The 18,314-nt window shown below is 45.7% G+C and overlaps 1 protein-coding gene across 4 annotated transcripts in view; it reads left to right on the forward strand.

The window, feature by feature from the left end:
* SAMD12 (sterile alpha motif domain containing 12) overlaps positions 1-18,314 on the forward strand; it is a 1,473,047-nt gene that overhangs the window by 529,169 nt on the left and 925,564 nt on the right. For all 4 annotated transcript variants that reach the window (XM_078686851.1, XM_078686855.1, XM_078686853.1 and 1 more), the window contains exon 3: positions 7,716-7,845. In XM_078686851.1, the coding sequence (XP_078542977.1) occupies positions 7,716-7,845 (130 nt within the window). The remainder of the gene's footprint in view (positions 1-7,715; positions 7,846-18,314) is intronic.

Here is an 18,314-nt window from a genome sequence, read left to right on the forward strand (position 1 = left end):
GTTATTTAGCTCACTGCCCCATCCCAGCTCAGAACCTGGCTATATGCAAATTAGTCTGTCCCTGGCCCAGTGCATCATGGGAACAGGGCAGACCAAACTACCAAGCCAATTCTTCACCAGAAAGGAGACAAGCTACCACCCCCTTTTCTGAATCACCCCCTTTTCTGAATCATTTTGTCCACCATAAGCGTGGAAGGGTATACTCAGATGTGAGTCCCTTGCTCATTGCACCATCAGGATTCAAGCAAGCCGGGCCGATGAGGCTGAAATGCCAGAAACCGGTCCCCGGTAGCTTGTTTCCTTCCCAGTATAAGAATTGGCTTGGTAGTTTGGTTTGCCCTGTTCCCATCATGCACTGGGACAGGAACAGACTAATTTGCATATAGCCAAGTTCTGAGCTGGGATGGTGCAGTGAGCTAAAAAACGGTGATGGATCAAGCCCTGATCTTTGGACTGGGTAAGAGTGGTCTGCTTAATTCAGGCACTCTGTTCATCACCACCCCCTTTTCTGAATCATTTTGTCCACCATAAGCGTGGAAGGGTATACTCAGATGTGAGTCCCTTGCTCATTGCACCATCAGGATTCAAGCAAGCCGGGCCGATGAGGCTGAAATGCCAGAAACCGGTCCCCGGTAGCTTGTTTCCTTCCCAGTATAAGAATTGGCTTGGTAGTTTGGTTTGCCCTGTTCCCATCATGCACTGGGACAGGAACAGACTAATTTGCATATAGCCAAGTTCTGAGCTGGGATGGTGCAGTGAGCTAAAAAACGGTGATGGATCAAGCCCTGATCTTTGGACTGGGTAAGAGTGGTCTGCTTAATTCAGGCACTCTGTTCATCACCACCCCCTTTTCTGAATCATTTTGTCCACCATAAGCGTGGAAGGGTATACTCAGATGTGAGTCCCTTGCTCATTGCACCATCAGGATTCAAGCAAGCCGGGCCGATGAGGCTGAAATGCCAGAAACCGGTCCCCGGTAGCTTGTTTCCTTCCCAGTATAAGAATTGGCTTGGTAGTTTGGTTTGCCCTGTTCCCATCATGCACTGGGACAGGAACAGACTAATTTGCATATAGCCAAGTTCTGAGCTGGGATGGTGCAGTGAGCTAAAAAACGGTGATGGATCAAGCCCTGATCTTTGGACTGGGTAAGAGTGGTCTGCTTAATTCAGGCACTCTGTTCATCACCACCCCCTTTTCTGAATCATTTTGTCCACCATAAGCGTGGAAGGGTATACTCAGATGTGAGTCCCTTGCTCATTGCACCATCAGGATTCAAGCAAGCCGGGCCGATGAGGCTGAAATGCCAGAAACCGGTCCCCGGTAGCTTGTTTCCTTCCCAGTATAAGAATTGGCTTGGTAGTTTGGTTTGCCCTGTTCCCATCATGCACTGGGACAGGAACAGACTAATTTGCATATAGCCAAGTTCTGAGCTGGGATGGTGCAGTGAGTTAAAAAACGGTGATGGATCAAGCCCTGATCTTTGGACTGGGTAAGAGTGGTCTGCTTAATTCAGGCACTCTGTTCATCACCACCCCCTTTTCTGAATCATTTTGTCCACCATAAGCGTGGAAGGGTATACTCAGATGTGAGTCCCTTGCTCATTGCACCATCAGGATTCAAGCAAGCCGGGCCGATGAGGCTGAAATGCCAGAAACCGGTCCCCGGTAGCTTGTTTCCTTCCCAGTATAAGAATTGGCTTGGTAGTTTGGTTTGCCCTGTTCCCATCATGCACTGGGACAGGAACAGACTAATTTGCATATAGCCAAGTTCTGAGCTGGGATGGTGCAGTGAGCTAAAAAACGGTGATGGATCAAGCCCTGATCTTTGGACTGGGTAAGAGTGGTCTGCTTAATTCAGGCACTCTGTTCATCACCACCCCCTTTTCTGAATCATCTCTCTGTATACCTTGCGCAGCGACTTTATCCTTCCTTGGTCTCTGGGTACAATGTTCAGGGCTTTGTGGAGATCCTTTAAGGATTGGGAGCAGGCACAATCAAACTAACGCCTAACCGGTCCCTATTTGCACTTTTACTACGAGTCAGGGCATCTTTCACTCCCAATAATTTAGCAAAATCCAGAATGAGCTGGTCATCGGGGAAATTTACATCTAGACAATTTTGTATGTACTCCATATTCTTGGATACTATTTGTGGGATGATTGTTTCCTTGTCTGTTCTTTCCCATTTATTTGATATCCATACTTTATTCCCAAGACCGGTTTCTCTATAATTTGTATTTGCCTATCCCAGAGGGCTCCTACTGCCATGGATAAGGAGAAGATGGCATGATCGCTGAAACTTGTAAAAGTTGTCTCAACTTGTGTCAACTTTCCATCAAGAGATTCTGGTGATAGTATGAAATCAATAGTTGATTCGTACTCGCTACGTGTGAAAGTCTTTATGAATTCTCTGGAAGATATGTCAACTGTATTTCTTATCTCCAGATTTCTAATGGAGAGTAGTCTGTTTAGGCTCTGCCCATATTCATGGTGAGTTAAATGGTTTACGGGATCACCCTCCACATCCATATTGCCACAAACCCGCTCAGTAGAGTATTTACCCAGCTGTGCATAAAAGTTTCCTACCCACACGATTTTAAAATTCTCCTGAGGTCCACTACCAATTTTATTAAGCTCATTTTCTAATTAAGCCACCACTGAATGCCTATTCTCTCCAAAGTTGTTATTGTAGAAGTTTATCAATAGCCAATCCTGTCCACATGACCCCCCCAATTAGCAGAAAATGAAAGTAAGGGCATGCCTTCACAATTTATTTACATCTTATTGGAAGGGCATTAGATATTAACGTTAGTAGGCCCCCTAGTGTTTGTCCTGATTGTGATAGGAAGGCCTCCAACTTGCACCAGCTATACTCATCTACAGCAATTTGATCAGTTGCCCAAGTCTTCTGTAGGCAAATTGTATCATATTTTGCCAAATGGTCAGCAAAAGCATATTGCCCACCTTCGCATTAATGCTTACAACGTTCCAGGAGGTTAGCTTTAACCGGCTTCCAGCATCCCCTTCTGGGTCCACTGAGATAATTGGTTTATCACTAACATTATAGGCTCCAGGCCTGTTAGGGGTGTATATGCTGTGGGTAGTCAGTCGCAAGATTCTGGGTCTGATAAAGGGGCGATTCTATTCACTGCTCCCCAGTTGGAACTCCCCGAATTGCTCAGAATGATCTTGGCAGTTTGCTGGTCTCTATACATTCAGTGGATGTTTCTGCAAGGTGCCAGATTACATAAGAGGGGACAGGGCTGTAAAAATAATCCAAGGATAAAGCAAAATTCTGAGTGCCAGGGAATTTTACATTATGAAGTTGGCGTCTCCGGTAGCTCACCAATTCCAGATCATTAAAGTTGATCACTATGCAGTCCCCTTTTAAGACTTTGTTTGAGCTGCCCACCCAACCCACTCTTCTGGCCATTATAATGTGGCTAGCTAAGCCCCCATTTCTTCCTGCCCCACTATGGGCATGTGAGTTAAGCCAATAGAGTGACCTGTCCATCAGTCAGTAGATTCTTTCCGCCTCTCTCTCACTACTGGGACATTTGCCAGGACCAAAACCATCAGGGATGCGGCGGGAGGGAGGTCTATGGATCGGTGCTGCTGCTGTCTATTAATCTCTCCCTCGCCTTCAACCAAATGCGAGGCCCTCACCTCGTGTAATCCCCCCTCTCTTTCATATGGGAGAATATTCTTTATTGCAATGTTACCCCCCCTTCAACTACCCTCCTCACAAGTACCACAGACAACTGGCGGGGGGACAGGGAGGCGAGAGATGGGAGCTGGGGGCACAGGCAATGATGGCAACTTAGGCACAATACAGATGTTTCCCTCCCCTTGTGCACACCCTCCTAGTTGGTCTAATATTGAAGGTTCCAGGCTTTCCTACCGCCCTCTTCCTGACCCGAGAGAGACTATACTCTCTTCAATCTTTGTCAGTCTATCTTTGTCACTCTATGAAGTAGGAGGGTCACCATGTTCACCAGTCTATTCCATCCAGCCTCATCAATCGTAACCGAATGTAGGTTAATGGAAGGTGGCTGATGCATACTGCGCTCTCCTACACTTAGTGTCGGGAGTCTTTTAGGTTTTACATTTTTTGTTAAGTTGGCTTTGCTTTTTTCCCCGCATCTTTTCCTCTTAGCTGCTGGTTCGATATTAGCCTCCTCGATGGGAACAGACTCGATTGCGGAGTCCATGGCCAAATTACCACCACCATGGGCTTGAGGCTCAGTAGAGGCTAAGGCACTCGATTCAGAACAAGCCTCAGATTGGATAATTGTATCAAAGTCAGCTGCATTGAAGCATCCAGGTTATGGGGGCTCACTCTGACTTCCTTTTTAAAAATAAAGTAACATTCGAAATGTGGACTATTGTAGTCCTGCTGCATTTATGTACTGGCTCGTGTGTGTGACATTGTACGACAAACAGAATATTTAGATTAACCTCAGTGTTGCTTTTGGCTCAGTAGTAGCAAGTGTGCTCCAACAGACTACGAAATTCAAACAAATAATGGCAATAAAATAACTTTGAGACAATGTGTTACAACATATTGTGAAAGACAAAGAAAGATTAGCAATTCTCAAGCACGGTATATGCTGCATAAACTCAACCCAAGATCAAGGTGCATGTAGCTTGTCCTCAAGGAGCCTCTAGTTTAGAATAGTGTCGGATTATATGTCAGGATACATATCTTATCTTATCCTGATTTATAAAGTGCACAGCTACCCTGAGGCTTCCCAGTGCCTCTCAACCTATGGGTTTTAGGATGCTTTTAAATTGCTTGTCTTTGGATGCCTGCCTTAAAGCCACAGGTAGAAGGCATTACTTATTTCAGACCCAACAGCCAGGAGTGACTGCTGTCAGGAGTGATGCAGGATTTGAGCCTGGTGTGTGTCTGCTGAAAGCAGGTCTTTGTTGGTGATATGCCAACTTTTGAGATTGACCCAGTGGTCCGAATTCGACTTTTTGAGAAGCCCTTTGCATAAGTGGGATGCCCATAAATATTTTTAGTTCGAAGACGCTGCACAGTTGTAAGGGTAGAGACCTTTCTGAAGTCCTCTTGTGGGAGGAATGATTTCACGCTGTGGATTCTCGTCTTGTGTGTAATGCATACTTGTACCTAACTGAGGACTGAATATCTGTGGAAGCCTAGGAACTTGGCTCCACATCAGATGCTCAGGAAAAAAAAAATTCTTGGAGTTCTTCGATTGTCAGGTGGACTTCCCATTGAATGAAGACAGATGAAAACAATTAAGCAAAAAACAAAATATCTTCCATGCTGTTAAAATATACTCTTTCTTTATTTTTCTCCCACTAAACACTGCTTTCCCCTGCCTCCCCGCCCCTTCAAAGGCCCAAATCACAAAAAAACATTCCACACTTAAATGCCGAGAAATCAGAGAATGAATAGGATGCCCCTTAATAGTGTGTTAGTTTTAGTTGGAAGACAGTGCAAACGTTGCAAGGAGGGTAGAGTTGTGTGTGCATTTGCATGCCATTCAAAGTAGTCTTTCTGCACAATTTAGCATTTTCTGTTGCCTCTTCAGTATTTTATCATTGCCACCTAAAACTAGACTTCCACAGTGATCCAGAATGGCAAGGAAGATCGCTCAAGCTGAAACATTCGGCCCTCGAGGTAGAGGTGCAGTTTACCCAGCAAATACATTTAAAAATTGAACGTTTAAATGACAGTATTTGTCTGGTTTGAGAAAAGAGACGAATCAAATGGAAACCGCACCATTTTTACCTTCTTGACTTTATGAAACTCTGTACCTGCAACAGAGAAAGTATTACATTTCCATCACGTTTATTGACCGTATGGCATGAACCTATCAGCATGAGTTTGCTCTTATTGGTGTTAAGTGGCAGCCAGTGGTTTCTCGTCCAATTGTCTGTTTAGGTCATCCGAGTTCTCTACAAAATAGTCATACAGGAGGAAAAACCAGGACCACGTCCCGCACCAACTCAAGCAATGGTGGGGACTAGATTTTAAAAAGAACCAGGGCGGAAATAAACCTGTGGCACCCCAGAGCTTACCAGGGTGGCTCTTACCAGTAATTCATAACACTTCAATTGTGTAAATTCCATTCATTCCATGTTTGTTTTGGTTCAAAAGCATAATATAATGCAACAATAAACATATAACATTCAATTGCATATATGCAATAGTCATAATCGTAATGTTGACACAATGTCAGTTTATAAAGTCTGCAATATATTTACCAATTAAAGTGCCACTGCAATCATTGCAATATATAAACCTTCATCACACTCAGTAAACATATTTGGACATACAGTTCTATAGTTTCTCTGACCCAATAGTCCTACTTCCACCCTCCACATCTAATGTACACACATCTGCACCTGGATTACCTGAGACATGTTTCAAACCTGTGTATTTTACACAATACTCTCTAGTATAGATGTATATTCATTGATCTAAATTTTCGTGCACTCATTACATTAATTATTAGCTGTTCTACATATGATAATAGCAGCATACATTGATAACAAAAAGATAAGCTCTGTTTGATTGTATCTGATATCATTCTCCAGTACAATTTTTTTTTTCTAATTGCTTAATACCAAGTTGTACAAAGAGAAAGTGTGGGGACATTTCTTGCAGCTCCAGGGCACATCGTCAGATGGTAGACAATGTTCATCCAGCATTATTTTACACCAGTGCCTGATTTTTTAACTCTAGAAAGTACATTTAATTGCAGTTTTGTAATCAGACTTCATTTTTCTGCACAGGGGGTAATATTTAAATATAGCTTCAGTTTCTCAAGTTTATATAAGGACTATATCTCTGTGAAGCAGATCATAAGGAAGTTTTTGAACTATGCCAATGAATTTTCAGTGACCGCCTACCATTTTGACCACCAGAACAATCAGAATCTTATCATTGATGGTATCAAAACAGGCCAATCTATCGAATTGGGGCAGCAGAGCTATTTGTTCCCGTCAACTAGATTTAGCAGCTGCTCTCTGTAATTCAGCAATGGTCACCCAAGAAAAATAATTGCAAGATGGAGGGAGAGGTGGGCTAAGCTCCTAGCAGTCAGAGAGATGCTGGTGATGGGCCCATAGCATCCAAGGTAGATTTATTTAGGAGGCCTTATGCATGCTGATTTTTAAGGCACTCCTGATGTTTTTTTTCTTAGGTGACTGATGATCTCACCGATCGGTGCAGACAAGGATGAAGCTGGATTTTTAAACAGATCTTATGGGCAGAGATCACTTGGACAATTTTCATGTAAATTGAGTCAGACTTTCTCAGGTGAAACCTGCCTCATTGTGAAAGCAGGGTGGCTCCCTTAGAGATGCGACTGGTCTATAAATTAATTCCTGATAAGCAGTGGGAGTGAACAGTAATGTTGATCACGTCATCCCATATACGAACACCTACTAACAAAGTTGAATAAATTATTACAATAGAAAAAAACAAATGGAGACTTGTGTCAACAACATATAGCGTAATGTGTGGGTAAGAGTTGGTCAAAGGTGCAAAACCACAACTGTAATTAGTTGTCAAAGGGAAGAGTTTTAGTTTGGGGATTGAGGTACTCGTCAAAAATGGAAAATAAGATGGACTGCAAATGTGCTCCTTTCCTAACTAGCTATAAACATATTAAAATATGAGTGCATGTACTGAACTACTGTAATAAGTGTACTAGATCCGCTTTTACTCTTTTTCTTCCAGCCAAACATTGTGAAACTTACAAAACCGGTGGCTCTGTGGACACAGCAGGATGTCTGCAAATGGCTGAAGAAACATTGTCCAAACCAGTATCAGATCTACAGTGAATCTTTCAAGCAGCATGACATAACTGGTAAAGTTTGATACATCTGATTATTTTTTCTATGATGTAAACACTTTTATATAAATCCTTTATAACATTGCATTATTGCAGCAGTATCCATTCATAACTGATAGCAACCTACCAGTAGAGACTAGTTTTACTTCAGTTATATGTTTATTTGTATTTTAAAGTGGTAGGTTGTCCTTGTATTTTGATGTTATACTAAATACACAAGGTGCATCTTAAAATGGATCATATTTCCCTATTTCGGTAGTCCCAACGCTGACTCTGCATAGGAACGAGGATAGAATATCTAACTCATAAAGTGCTGCATGGACAGGGCCCTCATTGCTTATCATTACTTGAAGTCCTCACATTAAAGATGACTGCCTTTTGGAAACACAGGGTTAGTATCTGGGCCACAGTTTGTTTTGTGCAACAGCTTGTTTATCTTCTTCAGGGAAGTAATATTGTATGTGTCATTTGAACACTAAGGGCCTCATTAGGATGACGGGCGGACTTTGTCCGCCCGCCACCCTATCGGCATTCTGGACCACCCGCCATAAGGGCGGGGGTCCCGTTGGGGGAATTAGGATATGCCCGCCACAGTGGCGGGCACATCCTTCATTTTTAGCATTGTGGCGGGCGGTGCACTCTGCACCGCCCGCCACAATGCTAAAAATGCATTTTCGCATTTGCATATACAGCCATATATATGCCTGCCGCTTTGTACATGCAAATGAAGGGACCCCCCCACTTCAGACTTCAGCCTTCACCAGGGGGGCCCGCAGGGGCCCCCCCATAGCAAAGACCGCCTGCCTTTCTGTGGCGGCATCGCCGCCGCGTAAAGGCACCTATTTTCACGCATCCAAATATGGCTGGCGGTGTCTGATAGACACCACCACCATATGAACCCTTTTCCGCCCCGGCCGCAAGGCGACCGGGGCGGAAAAGTGGCGGGCGGTGTTTGCCTCCGCTGCATTCCCCCCCGCCATTGTAATGTCAGGGGGAAAAGGGTGGCGGGCGGGCATTTCTGTCGGGCGGATCGCCACCGCCGCCATGGCGGTGGCGATCCTCCCGACATGGTAATGACCCCCTAAATTCCTTGAATAAATGTGAGCATAGTGCCCAGATTGTAGGGTCTCTCTCCTGCAAATTAGTATGGGCCTTTGGAAGTTAGTCGGAAAGCATCTGACGTTGTCTAATTAACAGTTACAAGAACACTGTTAGACATCTTAATCGATAAGGTTGTATTGGGTAAGAATGTAACTGAACACTGTCTAAAGCTCTCATAAGCATCTTCAGAATTTAGAATGTGACAAAAGAAGTACCTCTATGTTCAGATTTAAAAATAAAATATTGGAATACAAACTTAGGTGGAAATGGAGATACTTGTGTTTTGAAATAAAACCTCGAACTGCTTCTCAAAGATCCTGTAAAAAGATAGACACCTAGAGGCAGTACATTCCTCTTCCGATTTGGCTGGTTTACAGACTTTCAGGAGATTCACAAAAATCTCCTGGAGTAAGTATGGCATTTTGTGGATATTATAGACTTCTGTGCCCACTCGGATTCCTCCATAGTAACGGTTGAGGATTGTCTACAAGGTGTCAAATGTGTAGTAGTACATATGCAGTTTTTCTTTTTTTTTCCTCTGCTTAGAAACTATTATTGCCAGGTGTGGCAGGCACTTAAGTATGAAATATGGGGGTGCTGATAGTCTTTCCCATCACGAAGAACACTTACCACTACCGTTTATAGAAGCAGATGTACATGTTTCCAAGGTGATAATGGCATCTTGACTCTGGGCGTGCCCCCCCCCCCCTCGATGGGGACACCATTGTCCTTGTTCCTATCCTAACACTTATTGCTATAAAAACTCCAACACCAGCCAATTTTCTCTGGTTGCAAAGGAAATTTGTGGATGTACCATTTTCAAGTTAATTGCTATTACAGAATAAATTGTGTAGGCATTTAAGTGCAACACATGCATTGTATTTACAGGAGCACATCCTTGTGTCGAGAAAGGTGTTTTCACTGAAAATGGACATCTAAATACATGTTTGCATCACCCACTGTGTCTTGGACCTGGCCCTTTTGGCAGGTTTATCCCCAAACTTTTTGCTTTACTCCTCCTATTTTTTTCTGAGCTGTTTTTGTTGGTTTTAGGACTCTGTGCACTTTACCCCTGCTTACCAGTGCTAAAGTGCATATATTCTCTGTCTAAATTGAATTGGTGATTGGTTTATCCATGATTGGCATATCTGATTTACTAGTAAGTCCCTAGTAAAGTGCACCAGGTGTGAACAGGGCCTGTTAATCAAATGCTACTAGTGGGCCTGTAGAACTGATTGTGCCTCCCACATGAGTAGCCCTGCAAACCTGTCTCAGACCTGCCACTGCTGGGTCCATGTGTGCAGTTTCAAACTGACATTTCAACCTTGTAAGTGCACCCACTTGCCATGCCCAAACCTTCCCTTTTAGTACATTTAAGGCACCCGCAAGTCAGGCCCAAGGCAGCTCCAGAGTCAGGGTGCAGTATATTTAAAAGGTAGGACATGTACTGGTGTTTTTTACATGTACTAATAGTGAAATACTGCTAATTTCGTTTTTCACTATTGCAAGGCCTATCTCTCCCATAGGGGAACATGGGGATTGCCTTGAGACAACTTTTAGGTGTAATTTCCGATTGGGGGCAGATAGAGATTTGGAGTTTGGGGTCTTTGAACTCACAATTTAAAAATACATCTTTTTGTGAAATTGGTTTTTAAATTGAGTGTGGTCATTTTCTTGCTTAACCATTCTGTGCCTCTGCCTGTGTGTAGAATCCATGCTTGGACTGGCTGGCTGTTGAGCTCTTGTGCATTCACTCTAGACAGTCACACAAAGACAGCTGAGGTGTGCCTCGCATATCCTGATGTGCCATCACCAGTCTGATGGGCCTCCCTGAGCTAGAGTGGTGGAAGTTGTTGTAACAGACACCTGAATAGGGCTGTACCTGGCCACACACAAAGCTGTTTCTACCCCTCTGTAGTGTGTCTTGAGCCAAGACAGGAAAAGGCTGGGATGTGTGCACTACAAATACTTTCCTTTGAAGTTGCCTAGTTTAAAGGTTGAAAGGGATATAAGTATTGGACCTCTGACTCCTTAAAATCAGAGCACTTCTGTACTAAGGACAATTTGCCAGGAAGAAGAGCTGGGTTGATTACAGAAGATATTGCCACTTTGCTGTGTGCTTTGCTGGGCTAGCCTGCTGCTGCTGATTCTGTGCTGGGAGTCAACGGACTGGACTTTGCTTTCTGAATCCTGCTTCCAAGGTTCTCCAAGGGCTTGTGTGTGTTTGCTTCCTGTTGAGAAGTCTCAGGACCATCAAAGATATCACCTGGTCTAGCTAACAGCACCTGGACTTCTCCGCTGGGAGTCCTGATTGCCAAGTGGTGCCAGCTCCAGTTCCTGGGCTCTTGGAATCATTTGAATGGTGCTGCAACTCAAGAAAAGCAACCCGAATCCCTCATTGAGGCCGCTGCCTGCACCGGAGCTGAGGGCACCGCTCTTGAAGTGCACGACCCACTGCCTTGACTTGCACTGCAGACCCGACCTCTCCGACAACAGCGCTTCACACCAACGGCATGCTGCTGCATGCACCAGAGCCAAAGGGACTGCTTGCGCAGAGTACGATGCACCACCCCAACTTAAACTTTAGCCCTGATGCATATCAACACCAGCGCCTCAACCGCATCATCACAGAGTCGATAACTGACCTGAGTGACCTCCCAAACAAATCAACTCCGCATCGTCATAAGGAATTGATGCATCGCTGCCGACGCCGCCTCACCTGCCCTGCCTAGCAGTAAGGAACCAACGCCTCACCTCCCCTGTAACAGAAAGGAACCAATGCCACACCGGCCCAGCGACGCCTCACCGCCCGATGCTGTGCAACGTCTTTGTTTTTATTGTTTTCAAGATACTGTTACTGGGGGTTCGTGTGACTCTGTAGCCAGCCTGCGATTGTTTTGGTCGGTGCCAAACTGTTGGATTGTCATGAGGTCTAGATAGCCCTGGTTTGAGCCATTGTTGTCTGTGAGCTATATTTTTACAGTAATCTTTTTAAAAGTGATATCTCGATTTGTTTATGTTGGATTTTTATCGTCATGGTCTTGTTTTATTCAGATAAATATTGGCTATTTTTCTAAACTGGTGTGGACTCCATTTGTAGTGTTTTCACTGTGTTATTGTGTGTGTACATACACGTTGCCTCTGAGATAAGCCTCACTGCTTGTGCCAAGCTACCAAGTGGGTGAGGAGTGTTTATCTTAGCTGTGTGACTCCTTGACCCCCACACACTGTAATAACTCCGCCATTTGTAGAGCTTTGTTGCTTTATAGCTAAGTTACATAATGAACATATACTATTTTTTGCACCAAACTTGAAGTCAGGGTTAATGTGAAAATACTTTTAATCATGGGTATATATGCTTCAGCGACTTACAAGAAAATATTGTTTTCCTCTTTGTTGAGGAAATTGCATATGCTATAGGCACGATTGGTTTCAGCCTTTTGACATTAATTGCTTTCAAAACAAGGCATTCATTTGCATACTTGTGACACTTCCTGTCAGCCTGTGCTTCTCAAAGAATTACATTTTTCATGTGATATTCCACAATACTAGAAACGATTTGCTGGTAGTTTTAGACATTACTTCTAGCAGAAATATTCGGCGTCTAAAAAAACTTTGCTTTACAGACAAACTTTTAATTAGTACATGAGGTTGAAATATTTTTGTTGAAATTTACAAGCTGTTGGTCTGCAGAACAAAAAATGGGAAATGGTTCAGCGCTGAGAGTGCTTATTTATACCTTGGTACTATGCTTTTAAAGGACCTAGAGTTTTTTACGCAGTTTTAAAGTGCGTACACTCTAAAGCTCTAAAGAATTAACACGGTTTTTGGAGTGGAAAGCTTATATTACTTATTAAAATTATATAGTAATAAAAACTCCCGTTTGTCTTCATATCAAGCGGTAGCTGAGGTCTTTCATTTTCTCAAACTAACTTTTGACTCCCAGGGTTGAAGGGTGAACGAACAGGCACACTTTATGATTGTCGCATACAAATCTGATCTTTGTCTGGGCAAATTATAACCTGCACAAAATGTCTTATCATCAAAAGGTGAAAGAAGCACAAGTAAATGTGTTCAGAACACAATTTAGCACATGTTCCTACAGTCAGAAATAAAGCACAACGTAGAAAATACTTGTAAAATGGTATGACCAATTTGCTGTTTTTTTTCAGGTGTTTAATTTAATATTCCGTGTTTTTACTTGATTTTTGTAAAATGAGTGTAGTGGCGCGCACTAGTCTATGCACGTCACGTAGCTACGTGACGTGCGGCGGCCATTTTGGGGGCGGGCTGCGCGCGCAGCACATTGAGAGGTGCGGCAGCCGCGAGTGTACAGCGCCGGCTCGGCGCTCTTCAGGGAGAGTTATATATTAAATAAATGCACCGTTTATAAGGCAACAGAGTCAGCGGTTTCATTGCCATAGGCATCTTTACAGTGGCGACGAGGTCGGGATCCGACCGGAACATCCAAGAAAAAAAAAAAAAAAACGGGAGGCAGCTCACCTACCACGTGGCAGAAGGAGGCACTGCAGAGCCCCATCCACGCAGACACAAGGTGCCAGCAGGACTCCAAGCAACCAGTGTCACCCAGTTTGCAGTGGGACTAGCACAGCTGAGCAGCAACCCTGTGCAGAACGACTGGGAACCACCGGGACTGCAAGCACCACATGAGGTACCGTACCCTGAAGAGCACGGCAGAGCCATTACCACCCACACAATAGGAAGGTGGCATAGAGACCCCACAGTGGCCATACAGCACGTCGCACTCCGCCCACGCTATCCACAAGGAGGTCCGAACTGGCTACCCTAAAGGAGGGTGTGGGGGCTGACACGGAGTGTCCCCAAGAGCAAACCAAGAAAGAAGAGACGGATAGCACCCCAGGTAGCCCCACAGGGAAAGGAAACAGAGCGACGACGGTCAAGGAGGAGAAAATGAGCGCACCAGCAGGATACGCCATTGCACCAGTCCAGTTCCTCCCGAAGCCAGGAGAACCACTGATGAAGTGGGAGGACTGGCGCGAATACATAAATAACTTCATAGAGGTCCTAGAGGACGAGAATGAAGAGACTTTCAAACCCAACAGGAAAAAACGTATATTATTACTCAATCTGGGGCCAGAAGGACTCCGAATATACAAAAGCCTGGTGCCCAAACAGAGAGATGGCTCAGACGAGGATGTGTACGCCCATGCAATCGACGACCTGAACGAACATTATCGGCCCACGGTATGTGTGTCGGTCGATAGATTCAACTTCCAGCAGAGAAAACAACGGGCTGGAGAGTCGATTGAGGAAAACGTAGCGGCCCTGAAGAAACTAGCGGCCACGTGCAGGTATGGCCTGTGGGAGGAAGAGTTTATCAAAGACCAAATTGTAATGCACACCTCCAGCACGAACGTCCAGGACAAGCTATGGGCAAGTGGGGACACCACACTCAAAGATGTAATGGTCATCGTCAAGAGGGCTGAACTCGCACGGAGGTGCGCTGACGCAACCAAGAAAGAATCGCCGACCGCAGCCATGGTGAACAGGATACAGGAAGAAGAACCTCGCAAGGATCAGAGGTACAGAGGCGCTACGCCGAAGGGTTCCAACAAATGGCAGGGCAACACCGGAGTGCAAAAGAAACAGGAAGGAAGTAGCAACAAGAAAACGTGCTACAGGTGCGGAAGCTGGTCCCATGAGGCACACGACAGAAGATGCCCCGCGTTCAGGGCCAAGTGTTTACACTGCGGCATCATCGGCCATTACGAGAAAGTGTGCCGGAAGAAAATGTCCAAGAGCGTGGTGAAATACGTAGACCAGGAAGAGACGGGAGAGGAAGAAGTCATCACCGTCCTATGCATATACGACCAGATAATGTGCATAGATGGGAAAAGGACAAATAAACCCGTGTTGGAAATGAAGATGGGAGGAGTAACCATCAGTGTAGTGGCGGATACAGGTTCCCCCTACACGATAATACAAAGAGCAGTGTGGGAGGAAACATTCAGACCGAAGATAGGACCGGAGCTGGAGAAATTGGACATCCGACCAGTCACATATAATGGCGATCGTATCCCAATGGTGGGATATAGACTCTTGAAGTTTGAGTTCAGAGGCAGATCAGCGTTGTGCAAGCTGTACATCTCAGAGAGAGGACCGTCAGTCTTGGGGTGGCTGGACCAGGGCGACCTGGGAATCAAGTTAGACCCGGGAGGTAAAGAACAAATTTTGCTCACGGAACCAGACACATGGCCCAATCTCACCAAATGGAAAGAGGACTACCCGAGAGTGTTTGGAGGCACGGTGGGAAGACTTGAAAGATTTCAACATAAGATCGTGCTCAAGGAGGACGCTGTTCCAGTTGCCCACAAGGTGAGGAATATACCCATAGCGGTCAGAGAGGCAGTCCAAAAGGAGCTTCAAGAATTGGAGAGTAAGGGGATTATCGAGCCCATCACCTGCGCAGAGTGGCTTGCACCCTTGGTGGTAGTCATGAAGCCGAACGGAAAGGTCAGGCTCTGCGTCGACCTGAGAGAGTTAAATAAGAACATTGTCGTAGAGAAATTTCCCCTCCCAAGGATCGACGAAATGTTGGCAAAGACCAGAGGGGTCAAATGGTACTCCACCATCGATTTGACCTCTGCGTATCACCAAATAGTATTACACCCTGACAGCAGAAAACTTACGTCTTTTATCACCCCATTCGGATGCTACCAGTTCTGCCGCATGCCGTTCGGACTGGCCTCGGCGGCTGCAGTATTCCAAAGGTTAATGCACCAACTGTTTAAGGACTTAACCGGCATCCAGTATTTCCAGGATGACATTCTGGTAATGGGGCGAGACAAAATGGACCACGATCAGAAACTCGAGAAGGTGCTGAAAACCCTGGAAAGTAAAGGCCTCACGGCGGAATGGACCAAATGCCGTTTGGGCCTGGAGTCGGTGACCTACCTAGGTCATGAGATTGGGGCGCAGGGTATCACACCAAAAGCAGACAATGTGAAGGCTATCGCTGAAGCTCCGCCCCCCACCAACAAGGAGGAGGTCAGGTCATTTTTGGGCATGGCGGAGTATTACAGTAAGTTTGTGGTACACTTTGCTTCCAAAACGCACCATATGAGGATGCTGACCAGGGAAAGCACTAGTTTTGCATGGACCCCAGAGGCACAACAGGAGTTTGATACCATCAAAAGGGATGTCACGGGAGCAGTGCCACTAAAAGGATACGACCCACAGGGCACCACTGTGCTCACGACCGATGCCAGCGACAAGGGCTTGGGAGCGGTGCTCATGCAAGAGCGCGGACAAGGACAGATGGAGACGATCAGTTTTGCGTCCAGAGCACTGTCAGCCACCAAAAGCAAGTACAGCGTAATCGAGAAGGAGATGCTGGCCGTGGTGTGGGCCACAGCGAGATTTCGGCAGTTCCTATGGGGCACCAGATTCCTGCTCAGGACGGATCATAAGCCGTTGGTAAAGGTGCTAACCTCGAGTGGGCATGCCAACGCCACTCCCAGAATATCAAAAATGTCGCTGAAACTACTCGAATTCAGATATGATGTAGAGTACATTCCAGGGAATCGCAACCGAGTGGCAGACTATTTGAGCAGGGCAGCAGCGATGGAGCCTGGAGAAGAAGACCCCACTGACCAAAAGGAATTGGTGGCCTTGGTGGAGGATCAGGAGAAAATCATCAGCTACCAGGAGTGGACTGAGGAATACGAGGAGGACAGCGTCTTGACGGAAGTGAAGAGGTACATTGTCAAGGGGTGGCCAGACAAAAGACATGTGAGCGAAAATATCAAGCCCTACTACGAAGTAAGGGAAGAATTGTCAGTAGGAGACAAAGGAGTATTCACATACAGAGGGGACAAAGTGATCCCTCCGAGAAATCTCATAACCAAGTTACTGGACTTGTTACATGAAGGCCACCTAGGCATTGGGAAGCTGAAGTTAAGGGCCAAACAAAACTACTGGTGGCCAGGCATGGACATAAGAGCGGAGAGGCATGTCAGAGAATGTCCACAGTGCCAAGGAGCGGACAAAACGCTCAAGCCTCTGCGTCCTGCGCTAGGACGGTTCGAAACCCCGCAGAACCCGTGGGAAGAATTGTCGATAGACATATTGGGACCCATCCTTGATGACCAGGGCACTCAGAAATATGTATGTGTCCTCATGGATCGATACTCCAAATGGCCGGAGTTGAAGGTGGATGAGACCATGGACACTGAGAACATTATAAAATTTCTGTCGGACACTTTTGTGAGAGAGGGCATACCCAAGTCCATCTTGAGCGACAATGGCCCTCAATTCACGTCAGAAAAGTGGAACAAATTCATGCAAAGGAACGGCATAGCCATCAAACACACAGCGATCTACCATCCCGCTGGGAACGGCTTGGTGGAACGGTTTAACCGAGTCGTGATGGGTGCCGTACAAGCAGCGATTTCATGCAACAAAGATTGGGAAAAAGCCATAGAGAACATGGTATGGGCCTACAGGATTACCCCAACGGGAACAGGATATAGCCCTTTTCAGATCCTGAGAGGGCGAGAACCTTTCACACATGACAATCGGGTCTGGAAGGAGAAGGTTATCACCAGCGAATGGTCCCCCGCGGTGGTACGTGCCAACCTAGAAAAAGCACAGTCGATATATACCAACCACTACAACAAACGGAAGAATGTAAAGGGGACAAGATTGGAAAAGGATGAGTGGGTAAGAGTAAAGCTGGCAACATTACAGAAGAAAGGAGACAGTAAATACAGCAGGCCCATGCAAGTCAAGGAAGTGTACAATCGAGCGGCCTTGCTGAGTGACGGCAACGTGTGGTCCCAAGATCGCATGGCCAGGTGTAACAAAGTTCTACAATGGGAGCAACCTGGAGCTGAGTGGGACGATGGAGAAGAACCGAATGCAGAAGGGGAGCAAGGCAATGGCGAACAACATGGAGAAGGAAGCGTTAGAGAGGAACTAATAGAGGAAAGAGGAAGCATGGAGGAGAACAGGGCTGGACAGAGTGAGGGAAGAGGTGGCGAGATGCCGAACCAAGGGTCCCAAAAGAGCTCGACCCAGGTGACCAGGAGCGGAAGGTCTGTGGTGAGACCAGCAAGGTTTCGAGATTTTGAAATGAACAATTGAACTGTAAGTGACTCTTGTACTGTTTGGAAAAAGGGAGATATGTAGTGGCGCGCACTAGTCTATGCACGTCACGTAGCTACGTGACGTGCGGCGGCCATTTTGGGGGCGGGCTGCGCGCGCAGCACATTGAGAGGTGCGGCAGCCGCGAGTGTACAGCGCCGGCTCGGCGCTCTTCAGGGAGAGTTATATATTAAATAAATGCACCGTTTATAAGGCAACAGAGTCAGCGGTTTCATTGCCATAGGCATCTTTACAAT

Source organism: Lissotriton helveticus, chromosome 4_1 (assembly GCF_964261635.1).
Source record: "Lissotriton helveticus chromosome 4_1, aLisHel1.1, whole genome shotgun sequence".
In the NCBI taxonomy this organism is placed as follows: Eukaryota; Metazoa; Chordata; class Amphibia; order Caudata; family Salamandridae; genus Lissotriton; species Lissotriton helveticus.